This window comes from Netta rufina, assembly GCF_964035555.1.
Source record: "Netta rufina genome assembly, chromosome: 20".
Lineage (NCBI taxonomy): Eukaryota > Metazoa > Chordata > Aves > Anseriformes > Anatidae > Netta > Netta rufina.
In genome coordinates, this window is record NC_140144.1 from 7,735,077 (window position 1) to 7,745,745 (window position 10,669).

General features: G+C 46.9%; 1 protein-coding gene across 1 annotated transcript in view; it reads right to left on the reverse strand.

Annotated features, from left to right (window-relative positions):
• CFAP77 (cilia and flagella associated protein 77) overlaps positions 1-10,626 on the reverse strand; it is a gene marked incomplete at both ends in the record, with an annotated part of 60,479 nt that extends 49,853 nt beyond the window's left edge. Inside the window, one exon of the mRNA XM_084298813.1 lies at positions 10,480-10,626. Within this exon, the coding sequence (XP_084154939.1) occupies positions 10,480-10,626 (147 nt within the window). The remainder of the gene's footprint in view (positions 1-10,479) is intronic.
• Between the last annotated feature and the right edge of the window lie 43 nt (positions 10,627-10,669).

Genomic DNA, 10,669 nt, shown 5'->3' on the forward strand with positions numbered 1-10,669 from the left:
GCGACTGCCTGCATGGAGGGCCCTTCCTGGGCCACAATAGCTCCAAATTACTAATTATTTAATTATTCTGTCTACACGTAAGGAAGTCACTTTCTGTGATTGCTTAGCTCTACATTTCTTACTCCAACAGTAACCTTAAAAACCCACCCCATAAACCTGCAGTGCCATGCGTGCAGAACCCCTTCTGTCTATACGTTGAGAAAGCAGCATGAACAATGGAGCAAACTAAAGCTGAAGATGGGATGCTTTGGTAGTTTTTTGCAAGAAATGTAATTAATCTGTTTAAACCACCCTCCATCTCCAAGCACAAACATTGATTGCCTCATGATGACTTTAACCAGCGCGGTATTAAGTCTATCATATTTTTTAAATTGTTATATACCCAATATTTTCTTTATATTTAGATTAATAACTATGTAATCACTTCATTAGTTTATTTAGATTGTATCATTTTTAGGAAATTATTGTTTAGATCAGCCTTGTCCTTCCCTTCTATCTGTGCCTTCCCAGAATTAAGTGGTATCAGAAGAAACCAATTAATTGCAACGCGACTGCTGTAATGGGGTCTGCTCTACAATGTGGCAACATCTAATGGAGTTTTAATTTCCCCGTGGTGAGCCAACATTTGCTTAAAGAGAGACTCACAGCAAACCGCTGCCCCAAGACACATGGCTTCTTGAAGTCTGTGGGGTTGAACGGGCACGTTGGAGGTGCTGCTGCTTTTGCTGTTGGTAAAATTCACAGGAGGCCATAGCTGGGGCATGAGAGAGCATCCCGACCCCGTTGTGGGCTGTGATTTCCTGGGGACTTGCAGAACACGGGAGACATACAACCCTGCACAGCTTATACTGCACCTCCTGACCTTGCAGGGATCCTGGGTGCTAAAATGAACTCCATTGCCTACTGAAGGTTTTACAGTGCTTTTTTAACATATGGCCTTCCTTAATAAATACTTATTTAACCTTTGGGGGTCCTCGCTGTGCAGTTGCACCAGAGAGTCCTTGTCAGGGAGCAGGAGCCCATTGTGGTGGGGCTGAACAGAACCACAAAAAAAGAAGAGCCTCTTCCTAGGGAGGCTGCCGTACCTGTGTACCTTGCAACACAGGATGCACAGACAAGAGAGAGCAGGAAACGGAGACAACTGAATTTCTAATGAGATTTTTTTCCGTTAATTGGATTGTTCAGAGTTTTTAGTATGACCAGAAGTTACAACGGGGATTCTAGAGGGAGGCGAAGCACCCAGCTCCCTTTGAAATTCAGCAAGATGTAGCCCCCTACCCTGCTTCGGCCCTGGGCGTCTTTGAAAATCTCAGCCTACGCTGCTGTTGACTAATGACTGTTTTGCTTGGTGAACGCTGACAAACTTCTAAAGTCGGTCTGCCTTTCCCAATCTTCTGACAGCTTAAGAGATTTGAAACAAAGCTACATTATGATGCAACCAATTTCAGCAGCATCTGATTAACAAAAAGGAGGCCACAGCTACCTGACAGCAGCTGGTGGTTATTTTTTATTTCTAAAACAAACTGATGGCCTCAAACATTCATACATGTATTTATTTTTTTTTTGTTTAAATGTCTCATTTCCAGGCTTTTTTTTCGGGGGATCATGCAGGGAAATAAAGTTTTGCAATTCTTCTTCTCATAATAAGTCTGTCTAAAAATGATGTTGCTCATTCTGTTGAAAGATGGTTTCATTTTCTACTCAAAATTGGTATGAAAAATTTGCCTTGCCAAATGAACATTGTATACTGAACTTGTCAAATCCTCTCTCCTGACACAAATAAAAGATAACATTGGGTGGCAGCATGTAAAACAGCACTGACAAGACAGCTAGGATGGAAGCAAAGAAATACATATTTTCTTCATTCTCTTTTCCTAAGAAGGGTGAGGGAAAGATCCAGGTGAGTGAATGCTGCTGTGTTACAAGGGAAAATACACTGTCTAAAGGCTTAACAAGCCATTTCAATGCAAGTTTTAAGAGGAACATAAGCGATTCCGTTTCTGATTAGTAAAATCATGACGAAAGTCTCGACTTTTTCGAGGCAACCAAGAGAGCTGCTAAGCAGAAAGGGTGGCTGAATGAAAGGGGCGTTCGGTGTAAAGTTCACAGCTCCGCTGTGCAGGCTGGGAGGGCTACTTCTAACATTGCTGAGAATTATTCCTAGTATATTTAAAAATAAAGAAGGCAATGATAGCGCTTTCATTAGATCTGCAGTCACATCATGTAAGTGAATTTTTTTTTCCTATTAAAATTGTTGATTGAAGGCCGTTAGCTATTTATCAGCCCAAAATTACATTTCTCCTCTCCTAGGGGTTGTCTCTGTTAAAAATCACAACAACCGCCTAGTTAGGAACAAGAAAAGACTACTAAAACTGCAGTTTCGGACTGGGAGGGAGGAATACAGGCATGAAACACAGATTGCACCTTCAAATCCCCGATGGCATCACGCTTCTTTGTTCTGCTAAGAAAAATTAACCTCAATCTCGGCTCAAGGTCCCCCGATTGATTATCATAGTCATTTAAATACTGTAATCTCATTTTCAGCATCAGGGAAAGGGAGCGAAAAGAAGAAAAAGAGAAAGAGGTGGGGAAGTGAGGGGGAGAGAAGGAGAAAACAGAATAAATTATCTGACAAAAGGAAAAAGGGCCTTTCTGCTTACGGAGCCTATTTCAGATCCTTCCACTTGATTGGAAAAGTTGATGAAGTTTAAATGAAGCAGAATTAGAGGCTCAGGCCACTGAGTATTGACAGGGGCCCATGGAAGAATGTGCAATTCAATAGGCCTGATTTCTGTGGAAAACAGGGGAAAGGCCTAAATGGTATAATCTTCAATCAAATCTAACATCGACACTGACAAGGCAGGGTAATGAGATAGGCCAGATCAGGCATGTTGGTTAAAGAAATTAATCCCTCTTGCTGCACCAAGAGTTCAGCTTTGATGCCTATTGTACGGACCCCTGTCCCAGCCTATCTAAATGCTAACTAACTGCGAGTGTGATCCGGGACTGTGCTTTTCATTGCTGGGGCTAATCTGATAACAATTTTATCTCCCTGATTATGGAGGCAGAGAGAGCAAGGAAGCCCCTCGCGGTGGCACCGCGCGGAGTGGGAAGAGGAGAGGGGCAGAGCCTGGCGATGGATGCGGTGGTGCCGGTGTGGGTGTGTAGGAAAACTTGCGTTTCAGCATGTATTAGTGCTTTAACACACCGTAATACATGGTAATTATCGTCGTTACAGTCGCCTCCTGACCAGCTGATTGGTGTCTCCTGGGAACCACCACGGGGGACACGCGGCAGCCACGAAGGTGATCTGAGGGAGCAAATGCAAAGGGCGTTGTGAAGTTAAAAAAGCACGCTGCACACAAAGGGTCTCCTCTACCTGGGCAAGCAGCCCGAAGCCTGTGATGAAAATGATCTTTATTTCTCTGGCTAGCTTGCTCTTCACTAAGTAGTACAAGGCTCACTGTGTTTGCTTTTCCTTTTTTTTTTTTTTTTTTTTTTTTTCTTTTTTTTTTTTTTTTTTCTCCTAGCTGGGGCATTACACTATCATTTTTAATCAGGTTTGACTTGTAAGTTTTTTAGGCAGAAATCAGCACGTAGATTTACTTAAAAAAAATAATATAATCAAACTGCAGCAATTTCCCTGATACTGAGATTTTCTGTTATAGGAAACCTAGTAATAGGGCCCCACTTTCACTTGTCTGTGTCACTTCAAACGCAGGCAAGTTGAAAAGTTATACTCTAATTTATTTTAAGTACAAATGGTTAAAAAAGAAAATATCCTTAGAAATTCAGGTTCTGTCTAATTGCACAACGTGAGCAACAAGCAAGAACAAAACAATCCCTGCAAGATGACAAAGGCTTCTCCAATTCGATAATTAAGCATAAGAGCATCGCTAAGAATTTGTGTGGAAAGCAATCTGCCCTTGGGGAAAGTGTGGCTAAAAACTTGCAAACATGTGGAACGGAAAACCTTGGTCCCTGTGATCACTGGGAATGTGCTTTGTTTGCTCTGCGTTCTGCTATGCAGCACTTAGAAAGAGGGGAAAATGATTTTAGTAAAGGTTTAAAAATGAAGAAGCTTTTGCCTTTCCTTTGGGCAGTTGCCTGCCCAATGCCCCCCTGCCCAGCAGGGTCCTTACTGAGCCTCTTCCAGCTTCTCCTGTATGCTCGGGACATTTGCTTGTGCCCCTTCCAGAAAAGGAGGGGTATTTATTGTGGGTGGGAAGGAAATAAGGCAGAGATGTTCCTGTGCTCTTAAAAGTTTCAGTGGGGTCTGCGGTGCTGTTCTCAGCCCGGTGGGTTCAGTGTCTCGGGGGAACAGCTTGTGAAGAAGGGCGCGTTATCAGGTTTTTGGTTGAAACGGCAGAATGGAATAACCACTGAAAAGAACGGAGAGATATGTGTGGTTTGAGCCTTGGGGATTATTACAAACGTTTCCCCTCTGTTTGACAGGGACTCAAATGTCCCCGACATTTTGCATGGTGTCTTGGATTTGAATTAGCCTGAAAATCATCTTTTGGCTTAATGGTTTGGGGCCAGCACCATAAAGTGGCGTTGGCTCTCCCCCAAAGTTTCTTAAATCTCTCAGACAGTAAAGTCTGAGTTCTAAGTTCATCACAAAATATTACAGCTGACGCAGCTCTTGGTGCTCTGCGAGTAAGGCAGCCTCATTTTATGAGTGGACACATTTGTGACCCTTTTTGTCATTTTATTTTTTTCCTTTTCTGCCTACATTCTTTCCTCCTTTAGCTTGATTTCTGATTTTATATCACCAACAACTCACACGAGGGGCCGTACAGATATTCTCTGCTCTTAGGGTCATAATGGAACAATTCGGTCTAATGGTTATTATCGTGCTGGCTGACTTCAATAATGCACTTTTAAATCAAAGGCCCTTTGAAGCTTTATTTCCATTGTATTAGGCAAATAAACATAGAAGATTTTCACGAACATAAAAGGCATTCACCTTGTAATGTTTTTGGGGCCTATTAATCTCACCAATTTGCATTGTTTTGTTCACATAAAGGATCAAAATGCCCTTTTGCTTGCTTTGCATCCTGCATGCCTGTCTTTGGGGCGAGCAGCTCTGAACGCCTGGTGCTGCTGCTGCCGCCCCTCTGCCCGCTGAATCACCGCCGTCACTTTGGAGCCTAAATCCTGTCTTCAAATAACCATGCAAAAAAAAAAATCCACTATTTTCACTCCTGCAGAATGTTTACTTGCCTCTTGGAAATGCCTTATTTATTCCAGCGGTTTCTGTGCAGGATGTGGGAGGGTACTAAAGCTCACGAGGAGTTTAATTTTTAGTGTACCAAATAATTCATTTAAAATCTTAAATGAGTTCATGCTGAGAAGAAAACCCTTAGAAGTCGGAGCATTGGCAAAACAAAGCTCAGAACCAAATCTAATGATTATTTGACTAACCAGCCCTTCATTAGTTTATTTCTCTAATGAATTATTGAGCTGTACTGGGTAGACGTTTCAGAATACATTTTAAAAGCACAATACTGGCCTTAGATTGCAAAAATATCATAGTACTAGTGGTATAATAATAATAATAAGCACACAAAATGCTGCATAAACACTAATTAATCCTCAGCGTCCCTGAGCAGCAAGCACAGAAGGCAGAACGCTCAGCACATGTAGTGATTTGAGGTAAATAGTATAATTAACAGCGAATAAAAGGCAGCCCTATTCCAAACACAGCTCCCAGCACTTGTGGCTACTCTCCTCCGTGTTGCAGGGGTTATTCACCTGAGGCAGGCAAATTAAAATTTGGTTCCTGACCAAGTTTTAAATAGATGCATCGAGTCCAAACAGCTGAGAGAGTTAGGAAAGAGAACGGTTATTTAAAGCAACAAAGCCAACACCTGAGAGAAGTTCTCTGAATGCCTGCAGAAGCTGTTTTGCTGGGTGGTGATGCTGTCGGTGTTTGCCACGTCTGAGGCTCTCCCTGGCTGCTCTCGACCAGCCCTGCTGCAGCTTTGGGGTCTCTGCTGCTGTCTGAAGCCCTGGATCAGCTGGGCAGAGCAGGGGCACACCGTGGGGACAGAGGAGGTTGTGGGGACCTGTACCATCTCGGTGTTTCTGGGGAGAGGGAATGATTTTGCTTTCTGTCAGTCCCACCTGCAGACAGTGCACCTGCATGGTTTCTGCCAGCTCGTACAGCTCTGAGCATCCAGCTGTGGGTGTGTTTTTAGGGAAGCCTTCATTTTATCAACTCCTCTTCCTGCACAGGTTAGCCGTCCTTGCGCAAAGGGGGACGAGGATCACAGAGGTGAGTGGCACATCGGGGTTTGATGAGTTAGGAGCAGCAGCACAGGTTCACCTTGCCTCATCGTACGTCTGTGTGGGGAGAGCTTAAGAAGATGCATGGACTGGGAGAGAAGGCTTAAAAAAAAAAAGAGTAAGGTGAAGGTTAAAGGCTCAAAGATTGAGCACAACATTCAGGCACATAAAAGCCCTGTTACTGCCACAATGCAGGTCTATTAATAAAAGCTTCAGCTCCGGAGTGATGGAAAACCTGCCCTTTCAATAATTACTGTTGCAAGAGATGTTTTTGATAGTGGCGGTTTGCAACTTGAAGTAAATATCCTTTTTCATACCCCGCACCTGTCCGTGGTTGTCTCTCACATCAGTAGAGCTTTTTTTTTTTCATGACGTGACACAATTTTAGTTTGATAAAATGCCACCAGTTCCTTTTCTTAGCTGTCCTTTCTATGAATGTCTCCAGAAAACAAAATGAGTTTGCAACAACTCTCAGCAGTGCCTTGCTCTGTAAGAAGTCTGATGGCTGACAAATATTTCATGATAAGGTTGAACGGGCATTAAAGGAAAAGGTAAAATGTGGGGAGTGATTTCTGCCTTTACTTGGTACCCAATTTCCAGCCCTTAGGACTGAAGAGAAAAGCTTAGGAAAACGAACTCTAAATGGTCTGGCATTTAGAAAAATAAAATGAGCCTGGCAGCAGTTGTTATGTAAATAACAAGCTTTTAAAACAAATATTTTGTTCTGTTTGTTAAATCGGGTTCTCTTGCAGCGCTGATGAGTGGGACTGAGCCCTCCCGGCCACAGCCTGGCCCTTCTCACAGGTGCCAGCCTTTCTTAGCATCCAAAGCCCCTTTCCTCCTCCTTGGAACTGCTGGTTCTGAAGCAGCTCTTCTTTTTCTTCTTCTGAGACTCAGTTTGGGCTTCTGAATGCAAGTTGGGTGTTACTTGGCTCTGAAGCTGTTTCAGCTCCCAGCCCCTGCTCCCTGCATGCCCCCTGGACACACCTGAGCAGGTAAGAGCATGCTTTGATGGCTGGTCCCGCAGCTGTGATTTCACATTTACCTCCATGTACCGGGGGTATGGCCTGTTACAGGCTGGCGATGCAATGACTTTGGCAGCCCTGTCGAGGTTAATTATGGTCTGCTGGGTGTTAAGCGTGGTGAAGTCTTGTTTCCTGCCCAGAGCTGAATTATTTTTGTACCACAGAGGGGTTTTCAGTAAGTTTTTACTGAGAAAAGTGCTTTGCTAAGGCTTTCACCGGTAAAAACAAAGAACCCAAAAGTGCTTTGCTCAGATTTTTACTGGCACTACTAGATGAAATACTTCCCTCAGCTTTATGCTGCAAGAAAACATGCGTTGCTAAACTAAACTAATTCCTTGACCAACGAAAAGCTACTCTATATTGTACGAGAGGATAATACGGTCTCCATTCCTTAGAAGGCTGTATGTGAAAAGATGCTGTGTTTGTGCTGAGATAGCTGCCGTGTGTGGACACGTCCTGGTGGAGGATGGGCTGTGCAGCGCTGGGGCAGGAGGGTCAGCCAGAAACACGGCCAGTCAGATGTGCCACGGCCTCTGTTTGGGTACGTGGAGCCTCATTTGGAGGATATGTGAGAGAATTGGAGAGAAGGATGGGGATCCTGTAGTTAGCTGCTGCAAAGTAGGAGGACTGTCACATTTCCACTGCCTGTGCTCACTGCTCGGAGCACCGAGGATGTCAGGGACTGAATTTGGAAGAAGGCTGGGGAGCAAGCATCCTATCCATGACTCCTGGGCCTCAGGTTCTTCTGTATTTGCTGCTTGGTGAACCTCAATGCTGGCTGGGCATTCTTCAGGGCCCTCCCTTGGCTATTAGAAGCACTCATCCAAGCAGCAGTTGTCTCAAAAGCTTTTGTCCCTTCCTTTACACCATCTTTGTGTCTTTGGTTTTCAGGTGGCAGCACACAGCGTGAGGGTTGGGACGTGCTGGCCAACCCTTTGGGCAGCTGTTTCCAAAATGCCGAGTCTGCAGGGCTCTCCTGGAGGAAGAAGGGATCCAGGCCTGCAGCTGGAAGCACGAAGAGGAGACGTGGCAGAGGGCTGGTGCTGTGAGCATGTACCACCAGTGCATCTGCCACAGCTGCCATCCCATCGCAGCAGAATTTGCTACCTGCGCTTTTTGTAATTTACTGTGATGTGGAATTACTGCAGATTCCAAGTGTAGAAGTGTTGCTGTTAGCATCCCAGTTACTTCATGCATGAGGGAGGATTGCATCAGGTGCCTGCAGATCTCTGTACATCCTTACCAGCTGGCTTACTGTGAAGGAAACTCCCTTGCAAGGAAGCTCTGAGAGAAGTTGTCCAGAATGCTACAATTTATTACAACTTTTCTTCAAAACTAGGTCCAGTTTTAATTTCACCTGGCTAGATAGCTGAAATCCTGTTTGAATCTTTTTAAAACATCCCACGGTTTATAACTGCTCAGCAGTCTCATTGCCAAGGTGCTCTGCAACAGTTGTGCAGGACAAGAACTCAAGCCCTAGAGCTAGGGTTGGGCAAAGTGCTGCAAACAAGGGGAGGAGGCAACAGTGAACCTACGGACAGGCAGCGCTTGGCTGAGTGCTCCAGTCCAGGTGGACCAATCTCTCCCAAACTGACCTAATCTTCACAACTGCATACAATTTACCTGCCCTATATGCACTACAGAAGAAGAGCCACTCCTAGCAGCATTACCCCAGTCATAAATTCTTAGACCTAGAATTTTGTGGTGCTGACTGGTGGTTATACATATTTCAACTTCAGGAATGTGAATGCATTGTGACAAGCAGGATCAGCCCTTGCAATTATGCCTTAACTTACCTTAATTGTCATATAAGTATATCCACTTCTGATTTATATTTATGTATTATCTAAAAATGTATTTAGTAGCCTGTTTTTCTAGGAAAGGCAGAGATGGTTGGGAGTGATTGGGAAGGTGCTGCGCTGCCTCCTCTCCTTCCCCAGCCACCAGAGGAGCTGCTTCCATCCCCAGGGACATCACCGCAAGCATAAAATGAGTTTGGGTGCCCTGCTCACACCTGGGTCTGCCACATCCTTCTGGGGCAGGTAGCTAGGCGAGGAAATTCTGCCCTAATTTCACTTTAACCAAAGTTAAAGTCACTCCCGGTCAAATTTACAGGATCCAGAGGGAATAAACCACGTAGAAGCTTTGGATTAATCATGATGCTTCCTTTTGAGTCATAGCACAGAACTCACTTGTTTTCTTTACCTTCCTACCATCATTTCCAAATTAAATTCTTAAGTTTCATGAGAAAGAGCAGAGAGCAAGTGTTGCAGGACTCCCATTTTCTGTGCTATTCCACAGTTTTACAGCTGACTTCCAGGCCTGACAGTACCAGGGGTGTGTGTGCGCGATAACCATGGGAGCTCAAGACCTCAAGACAGCCACAGTGCAGGCTGGGCAGCAGCAGCTTAAATGTCACCACTGTCCCACGAGGGGGTAAGAAACCCCCCCAAAACCCCCCAAGCCAGGCGTTTTTCAGTAGAAGCGGCTGCCCTCCCAAGGAGAAGAGGCAGCGGCCGGGACCCCCTTAGACCTCCCCAACCCCGGAGCCCCCCAGCCCTGAGAACACGGCCCCAGCCCGGCGAGGGGGGGCAGCAGCTGCCGGGAGCGGTGGAAGCTTTTCGGCTGCTGCCACCCAGGGGCCGGGAGCTGAGCTACAGCCGGCTCTGACCCGGGGAGGCGGCTCCGGGCTTGGGGCTGCGATCCCCGGGGCTGGGACCGGGACGGGGGGGAGCCGGAATCGGGACCGGGACCAGGAGCAGGGAGTGTGGGGGGTGGAGGGATTGGGACCGGGAATGGGATCGGGACCGGGACTGGGATCGGGACCGGGACCAGGGTAGGGGGAAGGCGGAATCGGGACCGGGATGAGGGCGGGGGTGGGATTGGGACCAGGACCGGGGCAGGGGGGGGGTTCTGGTGCAGGGAGGGGATCAGGGCAGGGACCGGGACCGGGAGGAGAGCAGAGGGGAGCCGAGACCGGGGGGGTTGCAGGGTGGGGGGCGGATCGGGGTAGGGATCGGGACCAGGACCAGGGCAGGGGGGAGCCGGGATCAGGACCGGGACCGGGAGGGTACCGGTGCAGGGAGGAGATCGGGGCAGGGCCCGGGCCCGGGATCAGCCCCTGGGGGTCCCGTGCCCGTGCCGGGGGGGTCCCGGGGCTCACCTTGAGGATGCGGGGGTTGCGCAGCATGCTGTCCCGGGCCACCCCCAGCCTCTCGTTGTCGCTGCCCGCCTCCACCTCAGCCAAGCACAGCGGCCTCCGCGGGGGCCCCCCCGTTCCGCCTCCACCTCCGCCTCCACCTCCCGCCATAGCGGAGAACGAATTCCGCCGCCGTTCGCGGTCAACCAGACTC